Raw genomic sequence first — 16,977 nt, 5'->3', positions numbered from 1 at the left:
CGCGGCTTCACTCTATCGCGGATTTTATATGTAAGCACATTTAAATATATATCGCGGATTTTTTGCTGGTTCGCGGATTTCTGCGGACAATGGGTCTTTTAATTTCTGGTACATGCTTCCTCAGTTGGTTTGCCCAGTTGATTTCATACAAGGGACGCTATTGGCAGATGGCTGAGAAGCTACCCAACCAGAGCGCGTATTACGTATTAAATAAAACTCCTCAACTATATTGTGAGCACGGGGGCAGTTCGCACCCCTAGAGGATACGGCCGCTCCTCAAAAAAACGCTGAAAGATTACCTTCACATTGCTCTCTTCCTTGCTGGGCTTACATATGGCTGCTTTATCAAGCGATATGCTTCCCACACTGTGCTTCGCATACTTAAAAGATCAAACAGCACGTATTGATTTTTGATTGTTTGCTTTTCTCTCTCTCTTGCTCTGACATTCTCTGCTCCTGACGGAGGGGGTGTGAGCAAGGGGGCTGTTCGCACCCCTAGACGATACGGACGCTCGTCTAAAAATGCTGAAAGATTACCTTCACGTTGCTCCTATCTGTGCAGCTGCTTTGTCAAGCGACATGCTTCCCGCACGGTGCTTCGCATACTTAAAAGCTTGAAGGGCACGTATTGATTTTTGATTGTTTGTTTTTCTCTGTCTCTCTCTCTCTGACATTCTCTGCTCCTGACGGAGGGGGTATGAGCAGAGGGGCTGTTCGCACACTGGCCTAGAGGATACGGACGCTCCTCTAAAAAATGCTGAAAGACTACCTTTACATTGTACATCCTGGCAGCTGCTTTGTCCAGCGGTGCTTTGCATACTTAAAAGCCAAACAGCCCTATTGATTTTTGTTTGCTTTTATCTCTGTCTCTCTCTCTCTCTCTCTCTCTCTCTCTGACATTCTCTGCTCCTGACGCACACTCCTTTGAAGAGGAAGATATGTTTGCATTCTTTTAATTGTGAGACTGTCATCTCTGTCTTGTCATGGAGCACAGTTTAAACTTTTGAAAAAGAGACAAATGTTTGTTTGCAGTGTTTGAATAAAGTTCCTGTCTCTCTACAACCTCCTGTGTTTCTGTGCAAATCTGTGACCCAAGCATGACAATATAAAAATAACCATATAAACATATGGTTTCTACTTCGCGGATTTTCACCTTTCGCGGGGGGTTCTGGAACGCAACCCCCGTGATCGAGGAGGGATTACTGTATTTCTAGCTAATACATGTTCAAAAGTATCCTGAAACTTGATATATTATTTTATGCTTTCAGGACATAAGATATTCCGAAAGCAGGAGAAGCAGCTACAGCAAGTGGATTTTAGGAGTCTAGCTCTCAACCTCATGCCCCTTTGCATATTTCTATGTGCACAATTACTGTCAAAATAGGTCTCTTTACAAATTGATTTTCTGGTTGTCCACATCTACTTTAAAGATTTTGCAAATGATTACTTACACACAATGGATTGCTACTCCAAGAATACGAATTACCATTGGCAGTGGAAAAAAAAATACAGTTATGTGCTGACTTATGGCTCAATTTGGGACCAGCCATTTGGCTGTACTGTATTTCAAATTGGCAATATATCAGTCACAAATTGAAGGTCTATGGATCTTGTGTTGGTCACTGGTACACATACTTCAACTGCCGGTATGGAGTAGCACAAACCGATCTTCAAATTTCAGCAGGCCCATGCCTTGCTCATTTAAGGGAAGGCAGTGCGGGCCAAATGCCTTAAAAATTATGCACAGTGATCAAAATGAACCTTAAAGGACCATGTAAGAGTCATAAAACATATGAGGCCTTGCAAAAGAATATAATGAAAGATTTACCACTATTTACAAGGTGCTTCTATCTTCGTAATGGAAGAAATAAGTACAAATTATCTGCACTGATTAGAAAGAAAAAAAAAAGCCAAGCCAGCAATGTGAATTGTGATTTCAAAAAAAAAAAATGCTACTTGTCATGGCCAGCTAGCTAGATATAACTTTATTTGTTCCCCAGGATGAGATGTTGCTTTTTACTGAAGATCTTTAAATAAATAAATACGTAAACAGGTTGATAAGTAAGTAAGCAAATAAATAAATAAACACATACACACACAAGTTCTGACTTGGCCCTCAGTCTCAGTGAGGCATTATGCAGGTTTACTGCTATTTAATAATAATAATTCTTTGCATTTATATAGCATTTTTCTCACTACTCAAAGCACTCAGCAATTGCAGGTTTAGGGCCTTGCTCAAGGGCCCAACAGAGCAGAGTCCCTATTGGCATTTATGGGATTCGAACCGGCAACCTTCTGATTGCCAGTGCAGATCTCTAGCCTTAGAGCCACCTCTCAGAGCCACATTTGTATAAAGGAGCCCCAGTAGCGTCTGACACACTTTTGCAGAATAATTCTTTGGCTGAAAGTACTCTGTTAGTGTGTCTGAGAGAGGATTTTCACCATTGTTCATAATGGTAATCAGTTTTGTTTTAATTCTCTCCTTCTCTCTACTTACGGGGTATATGTATAAACAAAATGGATTAGACAAGAGTAGTGGAATTAGGAGGAAAAGTTTGCTTCTTGGTGAAAAGAGAATTGTCTGCATCTTAACATCAGCAAAACCAAGTAACTGGTTATTGACTTTCACCACACCAAAGAGCCTCTTTTACTGGTCACTATTCAAGGAGTGGATGTAGAAGTGTTCCACTCCTAAAAGTACTTGGGGGTCCACATTAACAATGGGTTGGCCCGGTCTCAGAACACACAGCAACTGTACAAAGCAGGCTCTTTTTCCTTAGGAGACTGTGTTCCTTTAATGTGGGAAATGACATTATTCACATCTTCTATTACTCTGTGATGGCCAATATGATTTTCCGCGCTTTGGTGTGCTGGGCTGGTAACATCACTTCGAGAGAGACCTACCGAATCAACAAGCTAATAAAAAGGGCAGTCCCCTCTAAACTGCGCACCTTTATTCAGGGTGCCAAGCAGCACTTCAGAACATCCATATGGCTATTGTCATGGCGCTCACTCCCCCTCCCACTCCCACTCAGCAGTTTGGAAGTGCTATGCAGCTTTGCTCCCAAAACTACTTCAATGTCCATGTGGAGCTGCTTCATGGTGATCATTATACCATGGGGGACCACCCCTGCTCATAATTATTTTGTTTGCGTTTCACTATTATCACTTGAGCCAATCATTCATTTGTTTGTGTTCCTCTGCAATTGATCCCTTCTTCACAGAAAACACTTGCCCTATGAGTGGGACAGATTCAAGCTACAATTAGCATGGTTTTGTGTGCTTAGTGTTAAGTGTGGGACAGAGTTCAGCCTAACATACTTAATCCACTTCAGAGACACAGGACTATCTCAGCAGCACTGAACACATGGTAAAAAATATCTTTACATAGGTTGCAGCAGAATTGAATTATTTTATATTTATGTTTATAAAGTTATGAAAATTATACATATAAATATATAAGTAACAGTAATGCTGCTAATGGTGTGCCATAAAATAAAGTCTTACTTATGACGGTAGTAAGTTCAGTGTAGCATATTTAAGCTAACTAACGTTTTAGCTTGTGAGGTGACTGGTGAAGGGACCACGGCACTAATTAGAATTGACAAAACAAAAACAACTGCTGAGGTACAAGAATGTGACATAATACTTTAATAATAATACTTTGCATTTATACAGCACTTTTCTCACTACTCAAAGCGCTTAGCAATTGCAGGTTAAGGGCCTTGCTCAAGGGCCCAACAGAGCAGAGTCCCTATTGGCATTTACGGGATTCGAACCGGTAACCTTCTGATTGCCAGTGCAGATCCCTAGCCTCAGAGTCACTACTCCGTGACGATGTTTAGGGTGTTATGGAAGGTGAGTCAATATGGTTGAGGTACAAATATTTTCATGGCAATATTGTACGCTAAATGCAGTTTCAGTGGTCATGCACAAACCTGTTGGTACCTCATCATGTGTTTGCAATTAAGGCATACATTCAATCAACAATAAACCTGTAACAGAGGTACAAAGAAGTTTTTCTATTAAGGTTAACATGCCTCAGGATGGACAGATTCCTTCTCTCAACACTGTATTAGTACTCTTTAAATGTATTTTCGCTCCACATATTTGTCTATGGTAGTTGAGACAAAGGAATCAACAAGTAAATAAAAGTATGCTAACTCTACATAATCTATATATCGGAGAAAAAGCAAAACACAGATAAATTAAATGCAGTCTAGCACTTATAGTGCACAGCCCAGCAAGGAAATAACTGACCACTGGATGGTTGGTTAAACATTATACATCTACAATGTAATATCAATAAAATTCTCTTCAAGCACACAATGACAAGAAACAGTTATATTTCTGTTACTCAAGCAATAATCTATAATGCCTCTTTTATTCCAATTATCTACTAAACCACTGAGTTTGTATAAAGATGTATATCAGTGGCATATTTTACATACAATGCTATTTCTAAACAATTCCTTTAGTCCTAACATATCAGACAGAGTAGAAAAATACAATACCGATTGTTCTTTTATTGCTACTTCATTTGTCTTTAGATCCATTTGCTCTTCATAAGTAAGAGTTTGCTTTTCATGCCAAGAAGGCAAGAGATCTTTGGACTCCTGTGTATTCTTTGGCATTGGAATAAATTCTGCATCTTCAAGTTCCTACAAAAAAGTAGACATTGGATTGATAACTGCTGCAATTTAAAAACCCTTACCAACCCCATTTCCACTATAAATTGCAAACTGTAGTTCATTACTAATTTACCAGCAACCCTGGGCAGCAGGAACCAAGCCGAGTAATTTTGTGGAAATGTTTAAACTGAATTTTACATAAGCATATGCATTATGAAATGCAAACGTCTACCTGATACATGCCAACTTGGCAAAAAAGTTTAACAATTCTGGCCAGAATCAGTCTCATTCAAAAATTTACTTACTTCTTGTAAACATATGCAAAGATGGCGGTAGAAAATAAACAGCACTGGTAGACTGATCATTTTATGCTCAGACTATCAGAAAACTATTTATTTATTTATTATTTCTTTCCATTTACACTACACTAGAATCCTAGTTATAGCCAACATCATCATGGACTGTGCAAAGAACAAGCATATTTATGGCTGATGGTGAAATTTAGCTACTAAACCACACTGTCTGTCATTCATGTTTTTAGACTGTAGAAAGAAACTTACTGCCAGTTTATATAAGTAACAGTGGAATAAAGTCCACAAACTAAGCACTCCACTTTGAAATATTTGCAGTGAACATTATGCTGTTAATATGACACTTGTTGCTAAACACGGTCTAGTTGAGGATAAATGGTTAAGGTGTTGGATTTGAAATCAGTTGCAGGTTTCTTGGTGCAGACTTGTTTACTATGTAGGTTTAATGGACAGAATATACTTTCCCCAGTTGTCAGTGTTTCTTATTTTGTTTTATTTAAATAGAAAAAAATACAACATTAAATACCTTAAGCAGCCAGTCAGGACATGAGCTATCAGTCATATTCTTTAAATATTCTGCTGGAGTCCCTAATCTGGGTCCTCCAGCATCAGCTTCCACAGTACCCCCTGAGCCACCTCGGTCATTGGAGGCTTCAGATTCCTGATTGCTCAGCATTTCCAGGTCAGAGGCTGAACCTTGGCCAACTAAACAGAAAGGCAAAAAGTGGACAGAAGAAAGAATGCTTCAATTTAATCTAAAGTAAGTGTTCATATAATTAAAAATCTACTTTTTTGAGAAGTGTTCTTAGAAACAGGAAGTTACTTTTTACATTAAGAACATCTTACCAGCGCCTACTGACAGTCCACTGCTATTCGATCTAATTGTTTTGGAATTTAGAACCTTTTCTGGAAGAAAAAAAAGTAACATAATATGGCCATGGGGTGTCTTAGGGAAAATAAATTCCTTGTTTTGCTCCAAGGTACATGACTTACCAACTATGAGTATCGTGTGCCATCCTCGGCAGGAAAGATCTGGAACATGATGCAAGGTGCCAAAAATTGGACGAGGTAAGGCAGGGCAAACTTCTGAACCAAATCCTTTTCCTGGTGGCATTCCTAGTCTACCATTACCAGCATTGCCCCAAGCAAAAATCTGGTTGTCTGTTAGGTTTACAAGACAATAAAATGATGATTTTAAAAACAAAAAGAATTCTGAAATAGAGAGTTTTTAAATTTATTTTGTATCCAATTCGGTATCACTTTAGATTAGGTGTCCTTAATTATACTGTACTTACTGTGTAATTACCTGTATAATTACAGAGTAACTAGGTGTTATCACCTTGTATTTACCGTGTAACACAATGTATTACTGTACTTAATCACTCAATTGTAATTGTTATTCCACAATTTATATACATGCATGTGTTGTGGAATAACAATTACAATTGAGTTCTTAATTAAAGCGTTACACTGTGCAAACTAAGTACAAGGTAATACCTAGTTACTAATTATACAGGTAATTACATTATCGATCTGAAGAATTTTGCCCATATAATTGAAAAAATATGGATATTCCAGAACTGCACAAAATATTTATACTGACATAAAATGATACAACTCAAAAATATATAAATGAAAACTTTGTAACAGTGTCTTTCAAATGCTGACTTATTTTGTTCAATTAACAAATGCCTTACCAAGTGTAGCAGCAATTGTGAAACCATCTCCACAGGAGACCTTTGTGACCTCCTTCCCAGCAAAGGGACCCACCAAAAGATTTACACCATGATGCTTTTTGTAATCCCTGACTCCCAACTGGCCATATTTGTTGCAGCCAAAGGTAAGCAGTCTCCCTCTCTCTGTAGAGAAAATATACCATTAAGAAATGAAGTGAAAGGCTACAATAATTCAGACTACAGTATATGCTTTGGGTGAACTTTTCTATTATTTCAAAAATGCATAATTAAATAAAAAACAAATTACCTTTGACCTTAAAAATGAATCAATTTGCTTAACAACTGTTTACAAAGAAAAGCTGTTTTGTGCATTTCCATGTGTTCCTTTAAATTTATGACTTGAAATAGCTTAAGTCTTAAGAGTTTGAATGCCTCAATTTCTCATAAATATGAGCTGTAGAACTTGATGGATCAGATTTTCTCACACCTTCTTGGAAAAACCCCTTTTGATAAAAGCATGTTTTGATTAGCTTCTTTGGTGAACTTTGGAGGTGGATAGGAAAAGGTGTTGCAGTATATTCACTATGTTACAACTTCAGTGTTAATGGCAACAGGCACAAAGACTGTCTATCTGGATGCTGATTTGATCAATATCTTGCATAGTGTTTACACACAAAATACTACTGAAACAGAAAAATCAAGTACATGTCATAATACAAATTAATATGCATTCTGCCTGTGCAAGACTGATGGTTTCACAAATGCAATAGTACTCATTTACAGCAGTACTCTGCTCATCAGGGCAGTTCCTATATAAGGCACTACTTCCAAAAACCTGATCCAACGCTGCCTCTCCAAAATATTTGATTTGAGCTGGCCTGATAATAGCAGGCCACTGACTTATAGTTTCATGTCAATAAAAACTGGTCCTTCTGTCTCACATTGCCTATGGGTATCTGAATATCTTTAGACAAAGTTTCAATTCAGGGTCTTAACTAAAGTTACTACTGTGTGCCTGTGGCAAATAAAACAAAAGTAAAAAGGAAAGATGGATACAGATCTCCAGATATGGACATGAGACATTCCTGAACACAAAATTTAATTCTCAATGCAATAAGTTGTTTGTGGTTAAACTACAGCAAATAATGAGAAGATAGTTTCACTGGGTGGATTTTGTTCCTTATGGCAACAAGGAATCTAGGACTTTATAACATTTGCCATGTAATTTTCTTCCCCTTCCTTTCAAGCAAAGAAGCATGCTTCCTTTCCCTTTTCATGAATATGTTAAACATGTACTGTGCATGTACATTAAATTTAAACAGGCCTAGAGTATTAACCTATTATACAAGTATCTTCAACCCCTCCCCTCCCACCACCTTACCATCAATCACAGCTGTGTGCGTCTTTCCTGGAGCAATTGATCGGATTTTAAATCTGGCCAGCTGCTTTGCTATAGTTAAAGAAGTAGTGTAAGGGATCTCCTGATGGACCTAAATTAGAAGAATGAATAAAGAAATATTTTTATTAATAATGAATGTATAACATAAACAAAAGGTGTAAAACATTTGCTGCAATACCCTATGATGATCTGTGTTATTACTTCTCTGTCAGTGACAGACAGAGAAGCTGTGCAGCCCAAATATTCCAGATGGGTTGTGTTTTCTTTTAGGCACAACAGTAAAGGCAGTTTCATAAAAATGATACAGACTTATATGCAAAGCACACTACTTGCACAATGAATACCCATAAAAGGAGAAGTATGTTGCTGGAACTATCAGCCACAATTTACAGTCTGTTGATATAGAAGATGAAAATTATGATAAGGCATTGTACTGCAGTTTGTTGCAAGAAGATCTGTTAGAAATGCTGTCTGATGTGAGAATCTGTTTACATTCTCTGTAAGACTTTCATAACATTACAATAAAACAATATCAACTTAAAAGCAAATTCTTCAGATAGAAAGAATTTATTTATTTCTTAAAGAAGAAATAAAAAATATTTAAGTACCTCTTGGGAATGGTTCTTTATTCCTGATATAAACTGGTTGAGGCCAAGTTTATTCATTTCATTATTTCCGCAAGCTAGAACTTTCCCTGACTGGGTCAAAAAAAAAGTCCCATCCGAACCACAATGGACTGAAGAAATGCTTAAGCTTTTTGGCACATTCACCTTAAGGAAAGGGAAAAAAAATTAAAACAGATGATTTAAATATAAAAATTACTTAACCCTAAATAAATACAAACACTGCTTTTCTCTATAACACAAGAATACTAATATAAAGATACTGAACTGATAAGTCTAATTTAAAATAAGTTCATAAATTATCCATCCATTCATTCATTTTCTGAATCCATATTTTTGATTTTTGTGTCAGAGCCCAAGCCTATCACAGCAGCAATGAATACAAGGCAGGCAACTACTTTTAATGGAATATTTGATAATTATTGAGCATGCTCAAATGCCTACCAGTACTTACACATTCAAGGAGACATAGATTCACTAATTAACTTAAGTTGAACATCTTGAAGATGTAGGAGAAAACCAGAATGCTCCGACAAACCAGCATGATATATGGATATATCACACAGGCAGAAACTGGAAATTAAACCCAGCAACAATCAAAATAGACTTTCATTTTTTAGACTTTAATACTAACACAAGAAAACACTGATAAAAATGAATACATTTCTTAAATCTCTTCAATGTACATAGTTTTTCACTTTTTGTAGGTTTTTTTTTTTTTTATTCTTTAAAAGATGTCCTCTGACAGTAATCTATCTTGGCACTGTTCAAAATCTCATTTGAGCAGATATTTCCTAATAGATGTTCCCCCCAACCTATAATTCTAAATATTTATTGTTAAGTACTTGAAACAGATAATGGCTTATTTAACATCAGTATACAACTTCCCATAATGTTTGCAAATCATTTTGCATTTTGACTATATTCAGAGTATATTTCTCAAAATGGTCTGACACATTCTTGCTCCATTTCATCTCAACTATTTACTGTATTTCAATAAAAACTTGTTTACATGGACATAATTTTTTGTGTGATCAACACATCATAACATGTTTTACTCATCAAATATACTTCAATTATGCATATTACTTTACCATCTCATAATTTATTAACATATATATCATGCAAAGGATTACATTTCTTTTTCATTCAACATAAAAATGTCCACCTTTCCCAAACATATTTGATTTGTGAGTCATAATTTTCCTGTTTTCTTGTCTCAAAAGAGAGAGAGAGAGAGAGAGAGAGAGAGAGAGAGAGGTTGGGGCATGCACTGATTACAATGTGTTGCCAGACCCACCACATGATTGAGCTCAGAGTGCAGCCATGCAACGGGTGACACCTCAGCACCACACTGAACAGTGTGGGTTTTTTTTTTTTTTTTAATACAGTGGCTGGAGTGCCAATCCTGCCACCAACCCCCAAGTTTTCCAGGGGGTTTTAGAGGGCTGGATGCAGATTAACGTCATACCCGGGGACACAGCAATTGCAGGTTAAGGGCCTTGCTCAGGGGCCCAACAGAGTAGAGTCACTTCTGGTGTTTATGGGATTCAAACCAGCAACCTTCCAAATGCCAGCACAGATCTCTAGCCTTAGAGCTACCACTAAACCCAAAGTTGCTAGGGGTAGTACGGAAAATTTAAAAATAGGTTAAACATGTAGACGAACGGTCAAAAAAAATCAAAAACATAATAGAAATACCAAATAATGCTCTATTAATAAGAAAAAATGATATTATCTGTCTAGTTTATTGTACAATGCTATAAACCAGCAAGAGCAGCATTGTATTGACCAGGTGAATGAGGTTTAGAGCTGTAATGCTCCTGACTGATAACTCTGTGTGGTGGGCAATTGATGAGTGAAAGCAATGATAAATCAACGCGCACATTGGGAAACCAATGCCTCGACACAACTACGTGAGACTCACTAAACCAGGCCAATGCATCAGCAACCACCACCATATTTTAGCAGCAAAATACTTTTGTTGAAGGAAAAATTTCAAATCAGCATTTTGTCATTCATTTTACAAAATCTAAAGATTACAAATAGAAATAAAGATATTGCATTATTCTTTAATTTTCTTAGTTCTTCTGTTTTACATCCTGCGTAACCCAATTCATGCTCATAAGAAAATGAATTCTATGTCAGGTGAAAAAGGCAGAAGACAGGAGACAATCTTGAACAGGATACCAGTCTACTGAAAGAAATACTAACTAACTTATACTAACACATACACACACTCGAAAATTAACTGATAACACTAAGTTGTACTATTAAAACGTGGCTTTTGGATTTAGAAAGAAAACTAGAATGCACAGAGAAAGAAAGAAAAAAAAAGCAAATGCAAATAGAGGGAGAATGTGCAGATACATAGTGACCAGGAAGAGATTCAGAACCAGTCTCCTAGAAATGAGAGGCAGCACCAAGAACAACAGTATAATTATGTTGTATTCTATTATGGAAACAGTTCCAGGACACGCAACCTTAAACAGCGACTCTGAACTATAATAGTATAAGTGTTTGGGGTAATGTTTGTGCTAGTGTGTTCAGGATGTGCTACCAATGTCAAGGATTATAAATAAAAACAAAAACTGATCAAACATGTCAGTGGAATGCATATTCCACATGTAACATACAGTCATATGAAAAAGTTTGGGAACCCCTCTTAATTCTTTGGATTTTTGTTTATCATTGGCTGAGCTTTCAAAGTAGAAACTTCCTTTTAATATATGACATGCCTTATGGAAACAATAGTATTTCAGCAGTGACATTAAGTTTATTGGATTAACAGAAAATATGCAATATGCATCATAACAAAATTAGACAGGTGCATAAATTTGGGCACCCCAACAGAGATATTACATCAGTACTTAGTTGAGCCTCCTTCTGCAAATATAACAGCCTCTAGCCACCTCCTATAGCCTTTGATGAGTGTCTGGATTCTGGATGGAGGAATTTTTGACCATTCTGCCATAAAAAATCTCTACATTTCAGTTAAATTTAATGGCTGCCGAGCATGGACAGCCTGCTTCAAATCATCCCATAAGTCAGAGGACTGTGACGGCCATTCCAAAAACATTGTACTTCTCCCTCTGCATGAATGCCTTTGTAGATTTTGAACTGTGTTTTGGGTCATTGTCTTGTTGGAATATCCAGCCCCTGCATAATTTCAACTTTGTGACTGATGCTTGAACATTATCCTGAAGAATTTGTTGATACTGGGTTGAATTCATCCAACCCTCGACTTTAACAAGGGCCCCAGTCCCTGAACTAGCCACACAGCATGATGGAACCTCCACCAAATTTGACAGTAGGTAGCAGGTGTTTTTCTTGGAATGCAGTGTTCTTCTTCAGCCATGCAAAGAGCTTTTTTGTTACAACCAAATAACTTTTGTCTCATCAGTCCAAAGCACTGAATCTGGCTTGTCTAAATGAGCATTTGCATACAACAAGCGACTCTGTTTGTGGCACGAGTGCAGAAAGGGCTTCTTTCTCATCACCCTGCCATACAGATGTTCTCGGTGCAAATTGCGCTGAATTGTAGAACAATGTACAGATACACCATTTGCAGCAAGATGTTCTTGCAGGTCTTTGGAGGTGATCTGTGGGTTGTCTGTAACCATTCTCACAATCCCACGCATATGCCGCTCCTGTATTTTTCTTGGCCTGCCAGACCTGGGTTTAACAGCCACTGTGCCTGTGGCCTTCCATTTCCTGATTACATTCCTTACACTTGAAACTGACAGTTTAAACCTCTGAGATAGCTTTTTGTAGAGTTCCCCTAAACCATGATACTGAACAATCTTTGTTTTCAGATCTTTTGAGAGTTGCTTTGAGGATCCCATGCTGTCACTCTTCAGAGGAGAGTCAAAGGGAAGCACAACTCGCAATTGCCCACCTTAAATACCTTTTCTCATGATTGGACACACCTGTCTATGAAGTTCAAGGCTTAACGAGCTAATCCAACCAATTTGGTGTTGCAAGTAATCAGTATTGAGCAGTTACATGCATTCAAATCAGCAAAATTACAAGGGTACCCAAATGTTTGCACAGCCGGTTTTTCACATTTGATTTAATTTCATACAACTAAATACTGCTTCACTAAAAATCTTTGTTTGGAAAACACCCCAGTACTCGGATGTTCCTAGGAAATGAAAGACATACCACTGTTATCTTTTTTGTTGAAAGTAGAGTAAATTATTATGCAGGCTGAGAGGGGTTCCCAAACTTTTTCATATGACTGTAACTCAGTATCTAAAATTCTATAAAGTGTTGATGCAACTATTAATAATAAATAATGAAAGCAAGTAGTTTAAAAACCTAAAAAGGTTCACTTAGATGAATAATAAAGGTTATTACAGTTAAATTCCAGTTATTGTAAAATTGTATGCAGAATTTGAAGGCACAATACCACATTATGCTTCACTGTTAGTATTTATCCATCCATCCATCATCCAAGCCGCTATATCCTAACTACAGGGTCACGGGGGTCTGCTGGAGCCAATCCCAGCCAAGACAGGGCGCAAGGCAGGAAAAAATTCTGGACAGAGCACCAGCCCACCGCATGTTAGTATTTAATACAAAATGATTTTCTTATGTTACATTTCACTACAAGGAATGAAAAGCTTTTTCACTTTTTAATCTTCTTGAATTACTATTCAGTTATATATGTTTTGCATCCTAGCATCAACAGTCCTTCTCTTCTAAACCACTTCATTCTTATTTCTGAAACCAGTATATCTCCCATTGTTTCTCTTACTGTCAGCTCTTTTTATTCCCTTAAGCAACCATTTTATGTAGCATGTCTTTCTTTTCATAGGTTATGTAACCCTTGTTTGTCTTGACATTTTACATGCAGGTATTTGTGATGTAGCTGTACTGAATGTTATGTGATGTATGATATTGTCTGGTCATACATTTAAGGTCAAAGATCCAGCATACTGTACCTTTTGTGGAGATGACCAGTCATCTTCTGAGTCCAAGCCCAGGCGACCTAATTGAGGAGGTGGGACAAAATACATTATACTTAAAGTACCATTTTCAATTAATAATTTTAAAACAACTGAGCATGATGAACTTCATTTTTATACTAAACAAAGTGATAAACAACATCAGATGCTCAAAGATCAATTTTTTTAATGATGTAAACTACATACAGACGAAAACCTGCATGCAAAGAACTTAGCAAAAAAAAACTACTTTCTCATACTAACCATGCTCTCCATATCCCCAAGAGTAGACTTCTTTATCCTGAGTAAGAACAACTACATGGTTGTCCCCACAAGACACCTGTTTCACTGGGTTGGAAAGAAAAAACTCAAGCAGGACAGGTTCAAGGACCTCCTCTCCAAGTTCTCCATCCACTCCAATGCAGCCATAATAATCGGAGCCAAACATGTACATGTGGCCTTCATCTGCAAATGAAAGTAATAATTAATATCACAATCAATACATATAGAATCACAAGCTGCAAAAAATGCACATAGATTGTGCAATGTTATTGCCGCAGATTTAAAATTAGTAAATTCCTTTTCTTTTCACCGAGAAAGCAGCATTTAAATGGAATAGTTAGCTAGCACATGGACTGTAATTGACAGGATATCTTGAGATAAACCCTTGTTAGTTTTTTTTTTTTTTAAACATCTGGCAACATTAAAAACATTTTTGAGCCCCACACCTTAGTGTCAGCATCATAACTGCAATTTTTCACCTTCAAAATTATACCAAGAAAAAGGTTGATTGTAAACAATTTTTAATTATATAGTTTCCCAAGAAAGGTGTAAGGGACGTGACTCCCATGCTCTTCCTAAAATGTTATTTTCTGATTTGAACATTATATCTCCATTGCCCATGTTACACACATACCAATTATTTCAGGGAGCCTTCTAAGAGCCAGACTTCAAAGTTCATTCATATTACAGGTGGAATCCCGTTGTAACGAAATTCATGGGACCATAAAAATACTTTGTTATAATGGAAATTTTGTTATAACGAATATGGGGGAAAATACATAGAGTATTGTGACCGGGGCTGCCCGCGATTCGCCATCTCTAACAGCAGTGGCACAAAGACAGCTCTATTGCTGCAGTGCTGCATCTGGTAAGCAGTAAACCAAGGGCAAAGCAATTGCTATGTAACCTGCTTGTTGCATGATGTTTAGAATATTTGAGGCCAGGCTTTGACCTGCTTTTCCTCATACTGTCCTGGTCTGCCATAGCGGTGATTCCAAGCCGCTAGTGTTCTAATGCTTCCAATCTAATCTGAAGATGGGAGGTAAAGCAGGATGGATGCCCCATGTTACATCTTCTATCTCGTGTGCTTGAGTACTGAAGTAATAGCTCCTATTTTGAATGAGGTCTTGAGACTGTACCTGCCTTCTCTGTACAGTAATAAAGTACCTGTATTTTCCTTGGAAACCTGGACTCACCATCCTGTCTCTAGTGCAACTCTGTGACCCAAGCTTGACAATACCTGTATAAAAAAACAGCGCTTCTTAAACTGCAAAACATATTTTTATTTGAAAATGAGACATTAGATGTGACTTTTTTTTTTTTTAAATAGAAATACAGGTATGAAAACAGAATGAAAATGAGACATGTAACTTTTTTTTTCCAGCATACACTGATACAATTGGTCACTTTTTTTGTTCATCGCAAAGAAAACTGAAAAGTGCTATGAAACTCTGACAGCACAATATCCGCACATGACATAACTACTCACTACAGATGCTCAGTGGAGCACCAACTCAGGATATGGCTATACCTGTATGATGTTGCACCTACACTCTCACTGTACCTCACCAAGACTGACCAAGACCAGAAATTTCACAACAGACTGCAACTTTCTTTTGGTCTAACAAGAAAGACAGCCTGTTGCAGACTCAGCGAATGTATAGGCGTGGCATTAAGTATTTTTAGAATTGCATTATCATCTTCCCTGGCCATTTTTTTTGCTTGAAAAAAACATTTGTTATACTGAAATTTACATTTTGTTAAAACAAAATCTGTTAAAAATTATGTTGTATGAACATTTGTCAGGCCCAACAAAAAGTATTCGTTACTCTGAAAATTTTGTTACATTAGTATTCACTATAGCGGGATTTGACCTGTATAATGCTTGTTTTTGGTGCTGGCTACACATATGTATGGCACAATTCAGGTATTACTATAATGCAAATTACAAGGATAGGGTAATTTTTAACTTTTTAAAAGTAAGTTTTTTTATTCCAACCTGTGGAGCACAAGCAGGTTAAATGATTTGCTCAGGGTCACGAGGTGAGGCAGAAATTTAACTGGCAGCCTTATAGTTTAAAGACTGCTCACTATACCATACTGCACATGGAAGTGCTATCATATTGACTTGAGTCATCAACAGCAAGAGACACAAAAGTCATTTTCCAGTATTTTTTCAGTATATATTTGAAACATCACCCATAGTAAAATAAAGCACATTTGAAATTAATTTTATGAGACAACTAATTATCATTGTTTGCTAGTGCTGAGCTGCTCACGTTTTAAGTAAAATAGGCAAGTACCTTACCTTCTTTTACAATAGCAATCAATATATTTATTTTATATAATATTTAAATATCTGAGTGTTATAAATTATTTCTTTTTTGCTCACAGCTCCACTGAGAGAGAACAAGAGATCTGCCCTAAAGATTATAACACATTTCTGAAGTGGCATTAAAAGCTCAAATGAAACCTGAAAGTGATTACTCAGTAAATGGAATATAAAATATTATATTTTCTAAAACTATTTTATCATTAATCTTTACTTGTAAAGCAACTTTTAGTGGTGTTCATTACAGAAAGCTGCTACAGTATATAAAAACAGTGTGTAATTAATTATAAATACAAAGGTGTATTAGTTTTGGCAGTGTCATTTTACAGAATATGTGTAAAAGCAAAAAATTTTAACAGAAGTGATTCACATTTATTTTAAACATGCTGTACACGTGTGAGCCTATAACATAATATACCGGTAATTCCCTTGCTTGATCACCCCACTAATGAAGTATCTTAAGGCTCTCAATTGAAAGTAGCTTATTTTACAATTCTGATTTATAGATGTGAAATTTTTACATTTCTAGAATTCCCAGTTGTATGAATGAATTCATGAACATATCTTGTTTATGGACATTTAAATTTGGAATTTGTTTTGTCATTGACCGAGACAACCCCATTAAACAAGATTCTCTCTCTTTAATTACCGGTACATTTTATCGCCTTTACCTTTAAAACTAATTTAATTCTTTTAAATTGAAAGCCCTTGATTAGAGCTTCATTTAACAGCACTATACTTCTATATTACTAAACAACAGTTTAATTTATGCAC

At 36.7% G+C, this 16,977-nt stretch overlaps 1 protein-coding gene across 1 annotated transcript in view; it reads right to left on the bottom strand.

The window, feature by feature from the left end:
• Positions 1-16,977, bottom strand: part of LOC114667019 (serine/threonine-protein kinase Nek9) — a 65,705-nt gene that overhangs the window by 14,611 nt on the left and 34,117 nt on the right. The window contains exons 12-20 of the mRNA XM_028822089.2: positions 13,854-14,054; positions 13,587-13,633; positions 8,626-8,787; positions 8,000-8,108; positions 6,640-6,801; positions 5,936-6,103; positions 5,789-5,848; positions 5,469-5,647; positions 4,515-4,661 (exon numbers count right to left, since the gene is read on the bottom strand). Of these exons, the coding sequence (XP_028677922.1) occupies positions 4,515-4,661; positions 5,469-5,647; positions 5,789-5,848; positions 5,936-6,103; positions 6,640-6,801; positions 8,000-8,108; positions 8,626-8,787; positions 13,587-13,633; positions 13,854-14,054 (1,235 nt within the window). The remainder of the gene's footprint in view (positions 1-4,514; positions 4,662-5,468; positions 5,648-5,788; positions 5,849-5,935; positions 6,104-6,639; positions 6,802-7,999; positions 8,109-8,625; positions 8,788-13,586; positions 13,634-13,853; positions 14,055-16,977) is intronic.

The sequence above is a fragment of the Erpetoichthys calabaricus genome, chromosome 16, assembly GCF_900747795.2.
Source record: "Erpetoichthys calabaricus chromosome 16, fErpCal1.3, whole genome shotgun sequence".
Lineage (NCBI taxonomy): Eukaryota > Metazoa > Chordata > Cladistia > Polypteriformes > Polypteridae > Erpetoichthys > Erpetoichthys calabaricus.
The sequence above is the reverse complement of the archived record's forward strand: the minus strand, read 5'-3'. Positions and strand labels throughout refer to the sequence as shown.